The following is a 20,857-nucleotide window of genomic DNA, read 5'->3' as shown; positions in this document are numbered from 1 at the left end:
GTCCTATATACAATACAGACTTACCAATGTGGTCGACTTTCAACTATATTCCCAGCAAAATTCACAGACCACCAACAAAACAAAATCTTATCATTATGGGGTTGAGAGTTAAACTACAAATGGAGAAACAAATTCTATTTTTTTTAAAAGCTTGCTTCAAAGAAATAATCATACTAATAGAATCACACAGTAATATAGTGAAGTCTAGACTTAGAGAAATTTACACCAGAGATGGCCATTGTGCTTGAACCTGCTTTTTTGAAAGAGTTATCCAATTAGTCACATTCACCCGCTCTTTCCCCTGTACATTTTTCTAATCAATAATTATTCTTTTAAAATGAACCTTCTCCTCCCAGAAGACCACGTAGTGATAATTACACATTTCACATAATTCTTCTGTCCACTGCTGTCGAAACTCCCTCTCTGTTATCCTGACTCAAGAATTCAAAGTGCAGAGTTATATATGTAAACATCTACTTCAATAATGACTGAGAAACAAATAAAATCCGCTTGCTATTGTGGTGCAAAACAACTTGAACTCAGGAGTCCCCTTGAAAGTGGTAAAGTGTCCCAAGCTATTTCACAGGATTGCAACTCAAGTTTTTTTCTTGAAAACATTGTTTCAGAAAATGTATTGTTTTCTTCAGCAGTTTACTATAGCTTTAGCACCAGCTAGTGGTGGGAATCTGATTTCTTAACACGGTGTGGAGCAATTTTCCTTTATACATTTAGTTTGTTGCAAGTGGAAAACAATTTATTTTACATTTTACCAGAAACTATGCAGCAGATAGTTAGTGATGAGCCCTCAAAAGGCTTCAGCTAACCTCAACTCAAATTTAGGCTCGTGTAGTGTCCGTCTTAAAAATCTTATTTTCAAAACAGTCATTAAATATGGGGGTGGGGGGGAGATGTGCAGGGGGGGGTTATTGCTTTAAAGCCTTATTGCTTTCCAACCAAGTGCAAACCTTCTACATTGAACATGCGGTAAATGCTAACCCTCAACACATGACAATGTATGTGAGAAGTACTGCCGAAGCACAAGTTGTATGGTAAACACATGCAAATTACACTCAAAGACACTGGTCAAACACAAGTCCTTCTGCCAGTAAACACCAGGTGGAAATCTTGGCCACACTACATTAGTTTTCAGTACTCCTCCTCTGCAATCCATACAAATCACAAGAGTATCCTCCGTAAATTGGAAAAGGAACAATTTTAGATCAATGGTTACACACACTACATTCCTACCTTGCCTTCAAATGGAATTCCAAATTCCCCATAGTGTTCAAGAGAAATCTTCTGGATATACTGCAAATCTAACTCCGCAGGAAATTTAACAAATCTCCTGATTCATTTGAGTCACAGACCAGAATTTTCTCTTGGAACCACACCAGAGCCATATGAAGCAAGGGCAAGTAAAGGCATTATCTTAGATCGATCAATCATATCTTCAAGAGTGATCTTTATTTATGGTCTGCTTTCCGACTGCTTAGTCATTGGAATTCCCTTCAAGATTATCATCTCAGAGTAATCCACAGCAGAACCAGATGTTTACCTGGAGAAGAGTAATATGAAGGGTTTAGTGTAAGGGAGTAAATGAGGGACATTTTAAACAGATGACGCAGGCATGATGGCCGCCTTCTGTGTGGGATGCTCCACTGTAGCCAATAAAAGAAACTGTCTGTCCAAAGCTGAGCAAATAGCAATGGGATTCTTTCTAAACATTCTTGAAGAACCACATCTGCCTCATTTTTGGTTAATTTCACATTTATCAAATATTCATGTGCGAGATACCTCATAGATGGTAAAGTATACCCCTATTCTGCACTCATCAGATTGCTGGCATGATCTGGCCCTGGCTTCCTTGCATGAGGGAGTGTTCAAAAGTATCTGTTCATTTCTTACTTTTAACACTTGAGACTGATCCTTTAAATCAGCAGATAATAAACTGATCAGAATTGTTTCTCAATATTATATGTTCCTTATATTTCAGTGCCTGTCATATCTAATTGAAGGATGAAATGTGAAACACATAAATTAAATTGAAAAAGATACCTTTATACAGAAGGAAGTATTGGACCCAATCTCAAATTTTACACGTTTGTTAGTGTACCAGAAAGCAAGACCATCTGTTTGACATTCATTTGCTTAGTTAATGATTTGTTATCCAGGGGTACAACTAAAGATATTTTTTGATATCATGTGTATTGGTCCCTGTTCCAATGAACAGTAATATTACTTATAGTAATTTTATTGTAAGGAGTTTGTAAGTTCTCCCCGTGTCTGCGTAGGTGTCCTCTGGGTGCTCCGGTTTCCTTCCATTGTTCAAAACGTACCGGAAGTTGTAAGTAAATTGGGTGTAATTGGGCAGCATGAGCTCATGTGCCTAAAGGGTTTGTTACCATTCTGTGTGTCTCATTTTTTTTTAAATTTACTTCACACAAAAATAATCCACAAGCTCTGATAGGTAGGTAAACAGAGGGAATCTTGCACATCTATCCCCTGCACCAAAATATATCTGCTGAGAGGAAAATGAGAGGCAGAGTTCCAAGACCACCTGCTCATGACAGGCTGGTTTCAAGCTGCACCACACACCATAATATGGAACGGAAAACCTCAGTAAAGGCATGGTGTAGTAGACATTCCTCATGTCAGCCAGTCCAATCCACCAAAACATTCAAGTGCACATTCTTCGTCTATTTTCTGTTCTTGTTTACATCTATTGTGCCCTGTCTTTGTCCTGGCTGCTTCAGCAAAAAAGTTCAATCGTCAGGAGACAAGTCAAGCCACAAGGGGATGAAAGAAATTAGCTCTGGCAGCATTTCGTGGAACAACCTTCTCCACACCTCCCATTCTACTTTCAAAGAACTGCTGAGGCTGGTCTGCAATGCCACTTGGGACTCTGTTTACCTCTCCCTTCGAAGCATCTTTTTCCACTGTACAGTGATTCTGTACATTATTGTTGATGTTTACTCTTTTCTTGGCTTTTGATATACGACTTACTTAGTTTCCTTCAGGCATATTTGCAGTGTTGCTGCAGACTTTAAGGTTCTTAATCTCCATCAGCACCCCAGTGCTGGTGGCATCTTGCTTCATCGATTGCCAATTGGAGTTCACATGATGCAGCGTCATGTCCGTCTTGAAGCTCTTTATTTTTCTGCCTCTGTGATTCAATCATCTTCTGACAGTACACCCAAGAAAAGCAAGCAAAATAGCACAGTTACATATGAATACACTGGCTTCAGAAGAGCAAGATTAAAACCTTTCTGGATAACAGAGGAACTGCAGGTGCTCGATTCCAGAGCAAAAACAAACTGCTGGGGGAACTCAGCAGGTTGAACAGTGTCCGTGGGGTACGGAAATTTGACCAAGAGTCCTGGCCCAAAACGTTAACAATTCCTTAACCACATGGATGCAGCTGAACCCACAAGTTCTTTGAGCAGTGTGTCTTTTGCTTAAAAATAATTTATATTTGCTATCAGATTCCAGTAGCCAATTAGAAAATAGAACAACTTCTGTTTTATTTGAGGGAAAAAAAAGCACAAATTTCCATGATTCATGTCAAGACTCGTAATAAACTGGGTCAAGGAAGCAATTCCGTGGAAAATATATTCAGGCAGAGAAGTTACAAGGATCCCATGTATGAGGACCTTGATGAGAAAGACAATAATCACCGCATATATTCATTGTAAGGAAATACAAGTATCTGCTCCAAAAGCCGGGTGCCCCAGTGGGTAAAAACATTAAGAGACAAAGAATCATTCTCAGCCAGCACTTTTTTTAGCTAATCTCAGCTGGGTAAAATACTATTATTGTCATTCTGTCCATTGAGCTATGGAACTCAGACAGAGCTCAAATTCCTGTATCTTACTAAGTTCCACATATGTATAGATTATCAAATGCCCAATTGTATGGAATTTGGTTCTTTAATCTTCCATGACTAAATAGCATGGTGATTATCACAGCCTTGGCTCGTACACAAAATTAAAATACTTTGGCCAGTTAGTTAACCACTCCAAGCAGGTAGAAGCTGAACCCAGGAAGACTCGAAAGGTTTCAGTAAAGGGAAGAGAAAAAAGAGGCAAAAATAAGGATATGCTCAGGCACCATCAGAAACTGAAATGGCAGGGTATTGTGAGACGTGACAGCGCATCCTCAAGAGTCGCAGCGGGAGATGAGAGCCTCCCTGGGAGGAAAAGCTGCATTGCAGCAAATCCTATGGGAGATAAATGGGCTGTAGTTCAGCACATAAGAATGCAATGGTTACGTACTGTAGGAGATGAGAGCATTGCAATTAGCTGCAACGGGAATCAAGCCCAGGCATAATTGGAACAATACTTGTGCTAATAGAAATGATGCATTTTCTTCCCTTCCTTTTCCTTCTGATATTGACTTGAGGGAGTACAAGATATTTTAGACCCATGAATAGCTCACCAAAATGGAGGGCAATTGGATGATTGGCCTCACTGGATTTACTTGGATCATGTAACGCAGCTAAATGAGTGAAGATTCTCATCCACACCTTGCCCACGATAACTCCAATCATTTATTCATGGACCCATACCTGCCAGAGATGACACCCTCCATTCCACCACTCTTGAGGTGTACATTGGGCTCACGCACACTACGAATGAGCTCAGGTTCAAAAATGTAATCCTGAAAAGCAATAATTCTTATTGTGGCTTTCACTCTGCTTTCACAGAAGTAGATAAATTTAGATTACTGCCCAAAATAACTCACACAAAAAATAATGCAGCTTTTTTGAAAGTGCGGATGTCCCAGAACTGTCCTAAATAAGACCCAAACTGTCAAACATACAAATAACTCAAAGGAAATAGAAAAAATTCAATGTAAGTGTAATAACTTTTTAAAACTTTAATTGACATAAATATTTTTTTTAATTGAGGCGAGAAATCGCAACTGGATTCTTAATTACCCAACCTCCAAGAAACTTGAATTTTTAAGATCAGAAAATCGTTTTTTTTAAATTTGATGCGGATAACTGAGGCACATTCGGAGTGTTTGGGTGAACCCAGCTGCTCCAAAGGCTAGTTGCACATTTTCAGCACTTATTTCTTTACAGTCAGAACAGGTGGAAAGGCTTGCCTAACATACAAGGGGAAAAGAGAATCGGGTTCCCAATTCACACAGGCAGCCTAGTGATCCTGGTAAGCCTGCAAGAAAATGCATTTCAAATAAAACTCACAATTAGTGACCCAGTTCATTCACCTATGCCACATTGATTTAGAAATTAGAGGCACAGTATCCTCCATAATATCTGGGACAAAGACACTTTTTTCCCCCTTTATTTGCCCCTGTGCTCCACAGTTTTACATTTGTAATCAAGAAATTTACATATGATTTAAAGTGCACATTCCAGATTTTATTCAAGGTTTTGGTTTGACCATGTAGAATTACAGCACTTTTTATACATAGTCCCCTCATTTCAGGACACCATATTTGGGACACCATAATAAAGCAATGGTATATATATTAAAATAGTTATGAGTGTTTTTAGACAGCAATGTTGGAAAAATCTGAAAATTTTAACATAAATTAATATAATTATTCACCTTGTGGTCATTTACACTGCACCCCTTAAGTTCCTGTGCATGTTGGCCCCAGTGCTTTTACGTGGAGCAATGTGGCCTGAGTCATCAGTTGGATATCAAATTCATGAGGTGAGTTTTGCGGTGCGATTTAGTAGTAATAGGTGTCCTGCAGGATAAATCGCGGTGCAAGAATTGACTCAAAATTCCAATACTTGTAGTGGTCCGTGGCCCACTTCACAGCAAACAGTTGTCGAACACGACAATTGGGCAGACAGCACGCAGAATAAGACACCTGATCCCACAGGCCGCGGGAATAGAAGTGGAATCGGCCAATCACAGCCGGCAGATTTCAGGGGATCCGATCCGGGCCCACACATCTGGGACAACCAATCAGCAGCCAGCCTCGCTCAAGCCACGCCCCTGTGGTGACATGGACAACTGCCTATAAAAGACAGAACTGCAGCCCAACAAAGTCAGTGTCGATTACACTCCCTTGGTGAACAAGTCTTCTTTCTACCTTGAGCTATAACCCAAGGTATAATCATAGTGGCCCCACTACACACTTTCCTTTTTAGAATGCCCATATAAACAGCAAATTTAGTTGATTGTGCCGTTACATGCCTGCAGTCAAGAAACCCTAATGTTTAGTACGTTGTTGCATATCTCTTGCATGCAATAACTGTTTGAAGTCTGTGATTCAGAGACATCACCAGGTGCTGGGCATTTTCTCTGGTGATGTTCTGCCAGGCCTCTACTGAAGCCATCTTCAGCTCCTGCTTGTTTTGGGGGCTTGTCCCTTAAGTTTTCTTTTCAGCAAATGGAAGGCATGCTCAATTTCATTTCGATATAATTTTGCCTCTTTCGAACAATTATAAGCTAAATTTAATCTTTCCAACAGGCACTTTTTCATATATTTACAAATTAGGCATTTTGTTCAGTCTAAGCTTTTGGATTTTCCGCGAATTTCTAACACTAAGATTCTTGATCTGTTTTTTGATATACGGTTTTATTTTCATGGTGGATTAACATCATGTATAATAACTTATTAGACTCAAATTTAGTCCCCATGGCTGGGATCAAAAGAGATTGGGAACGAGACTTGAACATAACATTTTCAGTTTGATTAAAGATTCCTCATTTTGTGCAAGACACTGGTTGTTACAATTTAAGGTGGTGCATAGAAACCATATCTCCAAACCAAAATTATCTTGTTTCTATTCAGATGTTGATCCATTTTGTGAGAAATGTAAAATTTTTGAAACTTCTCTTATTCATATGTTTTGGGAATGTCCAAATTTAGAGAGATTCTGGATAGAGATTTTTTCAAACTCTTATCAACAATTTTCAAGATTAATTTGTAACCCTTCCGGTTAATTGCTCTCTTTGGTTTCTCTCGTGACTCAGGATAAACCTTTATCGGCATCTCAGGAAAAAGTTTTAGCTTTTACTACGTCGATAGCCAGATGAGCAATTTTATTGAAATGGAAAGGAGATTCATCCCCTACTTATATGCAGTGGTCATTGATATGCATAAGCAAGAACCAGTCTTGTATAATATAGGCTTTTATTAACAGAAGAAGCAACCTTTACTGACCAGTGGGATAAGTTGCACCATCTGTTATACCAGTAGGGTGGAGCCAATCTACAGTCATAACCAATAGCAAGCAGTCGGCATAATGCATTACATCACTACATTTATAAGATGTAACATCCCATTTAAGTTTAGAGAAAAATCAGATATAATATTAAAGATAGAAAATTTCAATTTATGAAATTGTGGGGCCCATTCTTAGAATTTTTTTATAATTGGAAAAATTAATAATTATTGTATTTCCCGGTGATTCTTTACCTATTCTCCAGGGGTTGCCAGTGATTCCACATGGTTGATATAAGGTAACCTTGACTAGAGGGAGGGGTTAGATTAGTTTAGCTTAGTTTGTAGTTTTTAAAAATTATTTTATCAAATTATTTCAATAAATGGATGCGGCAAAATGCATACATTATTTCTATCAATAGTTTGAGATACTCCAAGTAACTATTGATGTAGTTTTATATATTTTTTATCATTTTTTTTCTGTGTGTGTTTACTTGTGTACAAATGAATCACAATGTAATTGTCAATTTTTTATGTATGCTTATATGTTAAACTCAATAAAAATATTTTAAAAACAAAAGAATTTTGATTGGGTGACTGACTTGGGCATTCAAGAATTTTCCAGTTTCTAGCTTTGAAAAACTCTTTTGTTGCTTTAGCAGTGCATTTGGGATCATTATCTTGCTGCAGGATGAAGCGCCGTCCAATGAGTTTGGAGGCATTTGCTCAAACTTGAGCAGATGTTTCGATACACCTCAGAATTCATTTGCAACTGCCATTAGCAGATATATCATCAATGAAGAGAAGTGTTCCAGTACTTGTGGCAGCCATACATGCCCAGGCCATAGCACCCCGACCACCAGTTTCACAGATGAGGTGGTATGAACCGTAGAACACTTACAGCACAGAAACAAGCCACCTCAGCCCCTTCAGTCTGTGCCAATCCATTTTTTTGCCTAGTCCCACTGACCTTCATCCAGTCCATAACCCTCCATACCTCTCACAACCATGTACCTGTCCAAATTCTTCTTAAATGTTAGAAATGAGCCCACATTGACCACTTCAGCTTGAAGCTCATTTGACACTCCCACCACTCTCTGTGTGAAGAATATCCCCCTAAACTTATCCCCTTTCACCCTTAACTTATATCCTCTGGTCAACCCTTGGTGGAAAAAGCCCATCCCCCTCATAATGTTAAATACTTCTATTAAATCTCCTCTCATTCTTCTATGCTCCAGGGAATAAAGTCCTAACCTGTTTAACCTTTCCCTGTAACTCAGTTCCTGAAGTAAGGGCACATTCTAGTAAATCTTCTCTGAAGTTTTTCCATCTCATTAATATCTTTCCTGTAGTTAGGTGACCAAAAATTGTACTCAATACTCCAAATTTGGCATTACCAATGTCTTATACAACTTTAACATAACACCCCAACTCCTGTACTCAATACTTTGATTGATGAAGGCCAATATGCCAAAAGGTCTCTTTACAACCCGAGATTGCCAGATCCCTCTGTTCTACCACATTCCTCAGTGTCCTACCATTTACCTTCCAAAATGCAACACCTCACACTTGTCTGCATTAAACTCCAGCTCCCATTTTTCATCCCATTTTACCAGCTGGTCCAGATTCTTCTTCACTGTCCACACCACCTTCAATCTGCAAACTTACTGATCCAATTTACCACATTATCATCCAGATCATTGAAAATGATGACAAAGAACAATGGTCCCAGTACCAATCCTTGAGGCACATCACTGGTCACAGACCTCCAATCTGAGAAGCATCCTTCCACCACTACTCTCTGGCTTCTCCTATCCAGCCATTGGCGAATCCAGTTCATGACTTCACCACGAATACCTAGCATCTGAACCTTCCTGACTAACCTTCCACGTGGGACTTTGTCAAAGGCCTTACTAAAGATTTCAGATTTATTTATTGTCAGAGTACATACATGACATAACATTCAACCATACTGATGGAAATTGTGGAGAAGTTCTTACCAATCTTCATTGATTATGTTCTGGAGGTGAGGATATTCATGATCCAATTACACAATGGGGTGTTAACACCCTTGTCTTGGCGTTTGCTGATCAGTTTTGAGGGGATGATGGTGTTAAATGTCGAACTGTAGTCAATAAAGATCATCCTGATGTATGCATCTTTGCTGTCCAGGTGTACAAGGGCTTTGTGTAGAGCCAGTGAGATGGCATCTGCCGTAGACCTATTTCTACGATAGATGAACTGGAATAGATCCACGTCACTGCTCAGACAGGAGCTGATACGCTTCATCACCAGCCTTTCAAAACACTTGGTCACTGTTGATGTAAGTGGGACTGCTCAATAGTCATTAAGGAAGATTATTAGACTCCTCTTGGGCACCGGTTTGATGGATGCCTGTTTGAAACAGGTGGGTACCACACCCTGCTGGTGTGAGATATTGAAGATAACCTTGAATACCTTGGTAACTTAGTCAGCACAGATCTTTAATACTCAGCCAGATACTCCATCCGGGCCAGATGCTTTACTCGGATTCATTCTCCTGAAGACAGCACACACATCATCCTCAGATACAGACAGGATGGGATCATCAGGGGACATGAGGGTCCAGAGGGGTGGTTCTTCACAGTTACTGTCGTCAAATCGGACATAGAAGGCATTGAGTTCATGTAGACAACATTTGCCGACTATCCTTCATCAACTTTCCGGCAACCTCCTTGAAAATCTCGATAAGATTGGTTAAACAGAACCTACCACACACAAAGATTATTCTCCATAATCCATAATCAGTCCTGGCTAAGTAAATAATTGTATATCTGATCTCTTAGAACACCTTCAAATTTGGGTTGAAATTCCAAAAGGAGAACATGGTCATACATTACTATATACACACACAATGTGTTTTAAAAAATCATATTTTTAATAATATTTAAATGGCATTGCAAAAACAAACAAATGCAAACACACTATATATATATATATATATATATACATACACACACATGCACAGCAAACTATAACCATGTCCTCCTTTTGGAATGACCACCCTACTTCCAAAAATTTACTTACTGCTGATATCAACCTATAAACTCAAGGTTACTTTTGGAGCCTTTTTTTTAAACAAAGGAACATGAGCTACCCTCCAATCCTATGGAACCACACCTGTGTCTAAGGACATTTTAAATATTTCTGCCAGAGCCCCTGCAATTTCTACACTAGCCTCCCTCAAGGTCCATGAGAATATCTTGTCAAGCCCTGTGGATTTATTCACTCTTACTTGCTTTAAGACAGCAAGCACTTCCTCCTCTTTAATCTGTATAGGTTCCAAGGCCTCACTGCTTGTTTTCCTTCCTTCCTACGACTCTGTCACCATTTCCTGAGATAATACTGATGGAAAAAAATTTTTAAAACATCTCTTTTGGCTCCATACAAAACTGACCACTCTGACCAATTTTGTCCCTTACTATCCTTTTGCTCTTAATATTCCTGTAGAAACCCTTAGGATTTTCCTTCACATTGTCTGCCAAATTAACCTCATGTCTTCTTTTCTCCTTCCTGATTTCTTTCTTGAGGTATTTCTTGCATTTTTTATTCTCCTCAAATACCTCATTTGCTCCACGAGGCCTATACCTGCTGCACACCCTTCTCTTCTTCCGAACCAGACCCCCAATATTCGTCGAAAACAAAGATTCCCTGTATCTTCTAACCTTGTCTTTGATCCTGACAGGAACATAGAAACTCTGTATTTTTAAAATTTCATCCTTGAAGGTCCTCCACTTACCTTGCACATCCTTGCTGGAAAACAACCTACCCCAATAAACGCGTTCTATATCCTTTCTCATTTCCTCAAAATGGTCTTCTCTCCAATTTCGATTTTCAACCCAAGGCCCAGACCTATCCTTTTTCATAATTAACTTGAAACTAATGGCATTATGATCACTGGACCCAAAATGTTCCTCTACATATACTTCTGTCACCTGTCCTGCCTAATAGGAGATCCAATATTGCACTCTCTAGTTGGTACTTCTATATATTTAGAAAACTTTCATGAACACATTTACCAAACTCCAAGCCATCCATCCCTGTTACAGTATGGGAGTCTCAAACAATATGTGTAAAGTTAAAATCACCAACTTTGTTTCCTGCAGCGGTCTGCTATCTCTCTACAGATTTGCCCCTCCAATTCTCACTAACTATTGGGTGGTCTGTAATATAACCCCATGAGTGTGGTCATACCTTTTCCATTCCTCAACCCCACCCACATAGCCTCAGTAGACGAGGCCTCTAGTCTGTCCTGCCTGAGCTTTGTATCTTGGGAAGTTCCTTTATGTCTCCAAACTTTGCTCTTGCCATCTCTCTGCTTCAGGTTAACCTTGGTCTCATCTGTCCACAAGACCTTTTTCCAGAATTCAGCAGGTTCTTTTAAATACTTCTTGGCAAACTGTAATCTGGCCATCCTGTTTCTGTAGGTATCTAGTGGTTTGCATCTTGCAGTGTAACCTATGTATTTCTGCTTATGAAGTCTTCTGCAGACAGTCGTCATTGACACATCCACACCTGTCTCCTGAAATGCAGTTTTGATCTGTCGGACAGGTGTTTGGGGATTTTCCATCGTTACGATGAGAATTCTTCTGTCATCAGCAATGGAGATCTTCCTTGGACGACCAATCCCTTAATCCTAATGTTTGGGCAATGTCTCTTAAAGTTTTATTCTTGTTTTTCAACTTCATAATAGTTTTTTTTTTAACTTTCATTGATGCAATTTTAGCCGTCATGTTGAAAAATGAAAACTCATGACTCCAAACGCTCTGAAGCAAGCCAGGCTCTCTTATACCTGCACTAAAGAAGCAATTCAACATACCTGAGTAATACAAACACCTGTGAAGCCAAATGTTTCAAACATTATGGTGCCCTGAAATGGGGGAACTAATTAAGTAAAAGTGCTGTAATTTCTACATGGTTAAACAAAGATGCAAATAACCTTGAATAAAATACGGAATGTGCACTTTAATCAAATGTGAATTGCTTGATTACAAATGAAAAACTGTGGAGCACAGGGGCAAATAAAGAAAAGGGTGTCTTTGTCCAAAACATTATGGAGGGCACTGTATCATGCTTCAGGATTCTTCAGAGAAAATCCTTTCGGAACCAAAATTTGCCAAGAAAACTGCATGCTCAGTAGTGGGGTACGCAAGGGAGCATATATCCACATGAGACGGTTGACCTGACAACTCAATAGGGATGATGTTGAAACATGATTTTTAACCTCTCCCTCCATGCAGAGCAATATTTCTGATAATCTCCGAATATTTTAATTTTAATTATAAATCATCTGCTTCAGGTGGGGCAACTAAAGTGTCAGAAATAAAGAAGATTATCTTGCTAGTTCAAATCATCACAGCAGGAGAAATTAATAGCACTTCGAATGAAAATTCACAGTTAAGGACATTAAAAAAAAGTGCAGAAAAGGTAATACATATTGGGCCAAAAAGCCAATGAGAGATTCAAAGGTGGGTGGTCGGGTGTTTTTTTGAGAGATTACTCAGAGATTTCTTGGAGAACCAAAGAGAAATTTCAGAGACTAACAATGACGTACAGGAGACTTCCAGGGAAAGGAGTTAAACAGAAAGAGGGTGGCGGCCAGAATGGTACTCAAATGATTCAGAATCTTAATCAGTTCAGAGATTTTGCATTTACTTTTTAAGATCATCATTAAGAGCATATTCCTACACTTAGTTGCAAGATAGCACAATAATTGAACTAGAACCCAGTACATCTAGTATCACTCTATCATCCCATATTTCAGTGCGCTGACAGAGAAATGTAAAATCTACCACCAGAAATGCATGGAACAAGTTGGCATGTTTCTGGCTGCACTTATGTTGGTTTATGCAGGTCTTCACTGACAAGTCAACGGCCACTGTGCAGTCAGGACAAAATAAGTACTGGCACCAAATTGGTGACACCTACCCTTCTGCATAAACTGAATCGACTGTTGGACAGCAGAAGACAAAATACACGATAGGACCAGTTTAACGACGTGGTCCGACAACATAAGCATTACATGTGGTTTCTGCAGTGAGTGGGATTGGCAATGAAACAGTGCAATGAATATGGACGACTTAACAAGATGTGTATGCCCATTCCCTTGGGATCAAATGATTTATTCTTGGATTGTATATGCAACTTTAGATCCATTCCCACAGAAGATAAACCATTGCCAGCATGACCGATTAGCTCATCCCAGTCATCCATTAACTAACTGGTTATACAACTAAACCAGAGCTTTCAGGCAAAGCTGTCATAAATCGATAGAAAGATTAAACTGACAGGCTGCATCAGGAGTGTGAATGTTTCTCTGACTTGGTTCTAAATTGCGCTATCAACAAGTTCAAAAAAAAATCAGGCAAACTCAAATCAAAATGCAATAAAACTATAAAACTTAAATAGTTTTATAAGTTCCTGTACAGAAGCTTTGTTTATCAGGATAATAATTTATTTAAAAGTGCTTAAGGCAATATGGACACGGTCAATTTTGTTACATTCTCAAAATTGAACCTTAAAATGGTACTCCGATCTTTCCGTTTGCTCTGAATGCTGCTGGTGTTATATCTGACTAGAAAGAAAATTATATATGGATGATTAGCATCTACATTGAAATAAAATGTAGATCAAAGGTCGACTTATTAAAATGATGTTTGGACCTACATCAGCAATTTGTTTGAATGGCAACAATGATTTCAAATAAAAGGTAGCTCAGGTGCAAATCATATTGTGTAAAACATTGCAAGTTTCTAAGTGTTGATGAAGGATAAGGAATATTAATTATAGGCTTCTTTGCTTCATAAATATGGTTGAGACTCTTCACTCCCATTCAGTCCTTTTATGCTTTTTTATTCCACCTTGTGAGCCCACTTCATGTCATCAGTCCTTGGCTTGTGTCCAGTTACATGTGTTATAAGATATTCAAGGTAGTGCCAAAATCCAATCTTTTCCAGAAGATAATTCAGCCATCCTGAGTACAATAAAGAAGATTTGCATCAAAATACTGAGAGCCTGTTGAGTTAATAACCTGCAATTGCTTTAAAGGCCAGGCACGATTATTCACTTGCTAGAACACACACTTTTTTGATGAAAGGCTGAGTGGAAAAAGAGCAAAGAAAATGGGCTGACTTTGACCATTAGAATGTTTTCAAAGAGAACAACATGAAATATGTATTCCACAAATGCTCACAATGAACACGGCAAGACTCTAAAAACAAAAAGGTTGGAATACATCTTAGAAAACACCAGGCCAAAATGCAATGATTTATTCATTAGTTCGGTAAAAGAATGCACCATTACTTTATGTTAAAGCAGTTTTTAAAGTGCTTCTGGAAGGATGGAATTAAATGAGCAAGAAGTTGTGGGAAACCCAAGGACTGCAAATACCAGAATCTTGAGCAAACAATGAACAAGTGGAGGGACTCAGGGGATCAGACAGCATCCAGGAACTAAGAGGTGATAGATTATTGGACAGAAGATGGGAGAGGTGAGATAGGTAAAGGGTGAGTCCACTTGGAAGGGGTAAATTTATTAGGAAGAAAAGGGAAAAGAAACAAAAATCTGGATAAAATTTAAAAAAAACACACATCAAGTAATATAATCCAAGAGTTGTTTGTACAACAGTCAAGAATGTTAGGGAAGATAAGGTGGGAAAGCAAGCTTCAGATAAATGGATGTCACGAAGCAGAATGAATAAGAAAGTGAAATGGAATGGAAACACCACATTCATATTCATGATAATCATTTTAGAGATAGACATCTTGTTGCATGTTAAGTAGAGAACCCCAATATTTTGATGTCTTATCATTAATTATGAGGTAAAGATGCTTGTTTCTTAAAGGATTTATGTCTTAACATATAGGTTAACATCCATCTGGCTGTCCTGCAATTCACCCAACATCTCCACTTCATCATTTTATCAGTTCCTACAGAGATTAACCAACTGAGGAAAATGTGGTTAGATTTGTCAGTGGAGAAATATTCAAATGTTATCAATGAACTACAATCAATTATTTAAAAATTAAGAATGAATATATTAAAACAGGAAATTAACAGCTTTGGTGCCATGGTGTTACAATCATAAATAAGGCCAAATGGCACTTATATTTGGTGCATTGTAGAATATTACAATTCAATTTTGAAGCTGACTTTCAAGACAACCCTAACCCAAATGAAGCTGAACACAAAAGACATGTAAAACATGTACTTTTTAACAAATGGTCTTTTTGAAACACTGTAACTAAGAAGCAGTTTTACAAGGCTACCTCAACCCACTGATTGATCCCTGTGCAGCCAATTTTTCTTGTTTTCCACTGGTTCTGTTTTATTCAAGTCTATTTGTTACTACTGACAGTAGGCTATTAATAATTCAACGTGGAGAGTGTTGCTTACTGAGAACTGAGAACATATCATTCCTGAGAGAGATGAGGGCTGTTAGGCCATATTCTCCCTTGAAACAGATGCTCTCCCATGTGGATTGTTCATAAATACACTCATCGTTGGTGTCCTACAAAACAACTCATCATTTTTTCCGATGCCTATTACTGAGCCTGGTTTCCTCAACAATTGGGAAGTAGGAGATGGATGTAAAACGTCGGCCTGGCCTTCATGAGGCCATTTGAAAAAGAACCATGACCATAAATAGGAAATCCCAAATGCCCTCAATATGAGATGATTGGCTCCGACCATTTTTACACTATGCAACTGATTCAAAAATTTCGTTGTAGGTTGGGATATCCCCTTTCATTCAAAACTGATGACATAACTACAGGTTGAAACAAGGCCTCTATATAACCCACACATTAAAGTGCTTCCCTTGTCCAAAACAAAGGAACACTCAGTACACATCTACTTGGCTTGGATTATGTAACATCGTTTCCACAAGCAGTTGGGAAATAATCAATTACTGCACATTATACAGCAGGTAAGAATGAACTAAATGGCATTATCACTGATTTTTTTAAGAAGCAAACAGCACCTTCACAGTTATGAGATTGTAAGCCTTTAGGTTGGCAAGAATTGATCAAGAATTTCTTAACAAATGATGACTGCATTAGCAGCACTTAAATTCAGCCACCTATATTTCACAGTCAGACGTTAAAATAAAAACAAGTACATGACAGGCAGCTTTTGATGTCTCTTCAGAGTAGATTAAGGATCGATTTCTCTTATGCAACCATAATAGCAGGAAGAAAATGCTATGAATGAATTTTCTAATCCGTCCTACAGGTCTCATACCAATATCAGTGTTTAACAGTAAGCATTTACTTTAGCAAAATTGTTTGACTTTTGGGTGAGATTAAATTTACGGCTTAAATACTCCACTGCTAAAATATTCATGAGGAAATTGCAAAACAATAAATGTATTGTAAACAAGACCTCCTGTATTAATAGAATGTAATGATGGTTCAAGAATGCAGTCTTCAAGCCCTATTTTGGGATACTAAATAGTATTTCCAGCTCTGCTCTTACCTGTGGTAATGCAGAAGTATGTCTCATGAGGGGAAATGTGATGAATCCGATGATGCTTTCTGGGCAGGATGATGTGAAGGTCCTGAAGGAGGCTGACCCAGCGTGGGAGACCAAAGTATGAATGAGACCATTTGTGAATTTGATTGGTCATTGTCACAAATATACTCAAACAGAACACGTAGCAGTCCCAGGCGTAGGCTTCATAAACAGTGTCTTCAAAAGAAAATCAAAGAAGGGAATGAATTAAGTGCTATTTGCATTCAATTAAATATTTGTTCATATGCTTGAACTAAATTTCCTCCTAGCTAATAATCATGAGGGAATCTTTTTTTAAAAACTACCCTTTTATTCGCTCTAATCAGAATCAGAATTTATTGTCATGACGTCATGAAATTTGTTGTTTCGCAGCAGCGTCACGTTGCAAAGATTTATATAAACCACCTGACAAAATAAATAAAAATAGTGCAAGACAAAGTAAGGTATTGTCTGTGTTCATTGCTCATTCAGGAATCTGATGGTGGAGGGGAAAGAAGCTTGTGCTTCTGATTGCATATCTTCAGACTCCTGTACCTCCATCCAGATGGTAGCAGTGTGAAGAGGTGGATAGAGGCTGCTTTCTTAAGATACTGCCTCTTGGAGATGTCCTCGAAAGAGTGAAAGCTGATGCCTATGATGTTGCAGGCCAAGCTATCTAGTCTCTGGAGTTTTTTTCTTGTCCTACACATTGGCACTTCTATACGAGGCAGTGAAGCAACCAGACAGAATGTTCTCCACAGTACAGCTGCAGAAGCTTTTGAGAGTCTTTGGTGGACACTGATTTTAAATCTTGCTGCAATAATTCATGATGGTCAATGGGATTATATTGTGGTGAAAAAAGGGCCACACATCCTGTAAGTTATTATAACAAAGCTAGAAGAATCCAAAGGACAATTTAGGATTTTCGAGAACAATATCAGAATGAAATATCAGTAAAAGTAAACGAGGTCTACCATAATTAAGTCAAAGCCCAGATATAATTAAGATGGATTGGCTTCCATTTTGAAGAGATTGGCAGAAAGGTTCATCCGTAATTCCTTTAAATTTTTCAGCACATTTTTTTCAAATATGTAATTAAACAATTTTCTGTACTGTCGCAAATGGCAGACATTATCACCTGAAATCAGAAATATGTCACAATGGAAAATAAAGAGGACTGATTATTTTATAAAAGTTCAAATGCAAAACAAAAGGAGGCATAAATTCCACAGAGGTGAGTCAGGTCCAACCATCTCAGTTATAACGGCACATGTAACATTGCCTCACTCACTGTCCTGAAACAAAAGGTGAATTTAACACATTTTGTTTTGAAAATTAAGGAATTCTGGCCAGAAAAGGTAATTAAATATTTTAAATCAACGATTCACAAATTTATAGTCATAAATATGCACCGAATTGTGCATTTAATTTGGAACTCGAAGGTGCTATAAACACATTTCATTCTTTTTTATAGCTAATTTCAATATATTAGGCTGTACAATAGTGTTTTACCAATACCAGCAGTGATTAATTCCTTCCTTGGCAATAGCACTTTCCCTGTCCGGAGGGTCTGCACAAGGAGAAGAAAGAGGTTGCTGACCTGCACAATGTTTTGAGATTAAACCAAAAGGCCCACTTTATCCCTGCGTTGTATGGTTAACCTACTGAATACCTCATGACCTTTGCTGCCTTCAACCATTCCAAATGTTTTCTTTCAGTCAGGCAGCAGCTGTAAAAAGAATCTCCACATTTTTTAACGTTTGATGTCAAAAGAGTGAGTGATTAAATTCCGCTGTAATACGCAATTCTCAGATTAAACTAAAAGTACTTTTGCATTGTGAATAGGTTTGAGTCAAAATATTTCCCACAATGCTCTTGTTGATTTGGACGGACACTCCAGGGTCTTTGCTCCTCATTAAAACGTTAAAATCTCCAACAGTTGACACACAGAACAATGGACAATAAATCGTACTGTGATGTCACAGAATTTCAAATCCTTTAGTCTTCAAGGGCAGAAGAATCTCCACTGAGACTTAACACCCTTTCAAATGTCAAACTATTACAAATAAATACGGTGAGGTAACCATTGCCTGCTACTTGTTCAGCAGGATTGGACACAGGAAAACTTTAGCCACCTGCTCAGGTAATAATATCTTGGAGCATTTTATGAGTGGAGGTTGTGAAAGGATGAAAGACAGCACAAAATAAACCCATTATTATCACTGTGGAAAAAAGGCATTATTCTACTGGAAAACTGTAATTAAAGCCCAATTATAATGAATTATTATTTAGTGATGCATTTTTTTTTACATGAACATTTCTCACATTTTGCTTTAGAATAAAGATTGCTTTAGATAAGAGAAAACAGTCCATGAATTTGATCTGATGGGAATTAGGCATGCATTATATTGGCTGTGAAGGGCAATCTGAATTAAAAATAAAATAATTCCAGACCATCAAATAATTTTAGGAGGGACCCATTTTCTGACGAGACTTTACTACAGAATACAAAGCTCAGGATCACAAGTAAAATCTACGTACTTAAATCAATTGGACTCTGTTTAAAAAAAAAATTATGCAATAGTTCTTTTTAAAAAATATACAGCAACATTCCAAATACTCACTGCATGGTTTAGTGTAGTGGTCAGTGCAACAGTGTTACAGTGATCAGCACATGGGTTCGAATCCCACACTGTCTGTCAGGAGTTGGTATGTTCTCCCGTGTCTGCGCGGGTTTTCCCCAGGGGCTCCAATTTCCTCCCACCGTTCAAAACGTACTGGGGGTTGGATGAAATTAGGTGGCATGGACTTATGGGCCAAAATGGCCTATTACCATGCTGTATGTCTAAATTTAAATTTGATTTTCAGAAATTTCTCACAATTTAACAACTCTGTGAACAACAAGTTTAGTAAATTTGTTATTATAGTGTTGATGTGTTATTATAGACAAATTATAAACTTTGCATGATGAAAAAGAACCAAGATGGGCCTTCAAAAGGAGACTATGCTATGTTACTTGACTTAACATTTTACACTGTTCATATTACGTGCTTCCTTGCCAAAAATCATGGGAATTATCATTTTGTGTTAATGAATTACTACAATAGAGAAGAGAAATCCTGTGACAAGATAAATAAGAAATGGAAAAGTTCTTAAACTTTGAAATCAGATAGCTGCTTTTGAAACATGATGTACTGTCACATCACCACTAGATGGTGGTAGAAACCCTGCAGCTTGGCAATAAGTAAATCAAATACCTCATCAAGTCCAAATGCAAGTATCCAGTTTAAATAATGATATTTAAATTTTAAATTTAGACATATAGCATGGCAACAGGCCACTTCAGCCCAATTTAAACCCAATTAACCTACATCCTTGGTATGTTTCAAAAGGTGGGAGGAAACCGGAGGCTCCTGGGAAAACTCATGCAGACATGTGGAGAACGTACAAACTCCTTACAGACAGTGTGGGATTCAAACCCTGGTCCTGATCAATGACGCTGTAAAGGCATTGCTGCACCAGTCACGTGTTAACATTCAAAACAACATAAACTGAAGTCTCCAACCTCTTGCCTGCTGAACTAAAAACTAAATGCTGCATTTCAAAGTACAAATTTATTGTCAGAGTATATACACGATATCACATAGAACCTTGAGATTCTTTTTCCTGCGGGACAGGCAGAATTTCTACTTATCAGTAACTGTAAGATGTACTCAAGAAGAAAGATGCACATACAAAAGAGAGAAATGTAAACAAACTGTTTGTGCAATACAGAAAAAATAAATATTCTGTAATAAATAATGTGCAAAGTAAAAATCCTTAAATGAGTCTCTGACTGAGAGAACACATGTTCCAGGTCAACGATCCTTTGCAACAACCTGAAGAAATCAAGTAAAAAAAACCTCTGCAGTTTAACATCTACATGAGTTGAGAGCAAAATTGTTTAAACTGATGCTATTTGGAGCACTTCAGCAGATATTGCTCCCAGGAATTGAGGCAACAAATTGAAAACATCAGTTTACAGACATTAGTTTGAAGATTTCACCTTGTAACCATGGTGGTTTGACAAGTATTGGGTAATAAGTTAGGTAAATGGCTGCTGCACACTTCCAAGAGGAAAATAGGTTACTTTTCTCTGACATCAGTCAAAGCAAGAGACAATTATAAACCCTTCCCAACACCA

At 38.1% G+C, this 20,857-nt stretch overlaps 1 protein-coding gene across 1 annotated transcript in view; it reads right to left on the bottom strand.

Annotated features, from left to right (window-relative positions):
- Window positions 1-13,617: 13,617 nt before the first annotated feature.
- The window catches only part of LOC138744861 (plasmanylethanolamine desaturase 1), a 152,122-nt gene continuing 144,882 nt past the window's right edge, over window positions 13,618-20,857 (bottom strand). The window contains exons 5-6 of the mRNA XM_069901644.1: window positions 16,660-16,872; window positions 13,618-14,158 (exon numbers count right to left, since the gene is read on the bottom strand). Coding sequence (XP_069757745.1) covers window positions 14,037-14,158; window positions 16,660-16,872 — 335 coding nt within the window. The 3' untranslated portion in view covers window positions 13,618-14,036. The remainder of the gene's footprint in view (window positions 14,159-16,659; window positions 16,873-20,857) is intronic.

This window comes from Narcine bancroftii, chromosome 10 (genome assembly GCF_036971445.1).
Source record: "Narcine bancroftii isolate sNarBan1 chromosome 10, sNarBan1.hap1, whole genome shotgun sequence".
Classification (NCBI taxonomy): Eukaryota; Metazoa; Chordata; class Chondrichthyes; order Torpediniformes; family Narcinidae; genus Narcine; species Narcine bancroftii.
The sequence above is the reverse complement of the archived record's forward strand: the minus strand, read 5'-3'. Positions and strand labels throughout refer to the sequence as shown.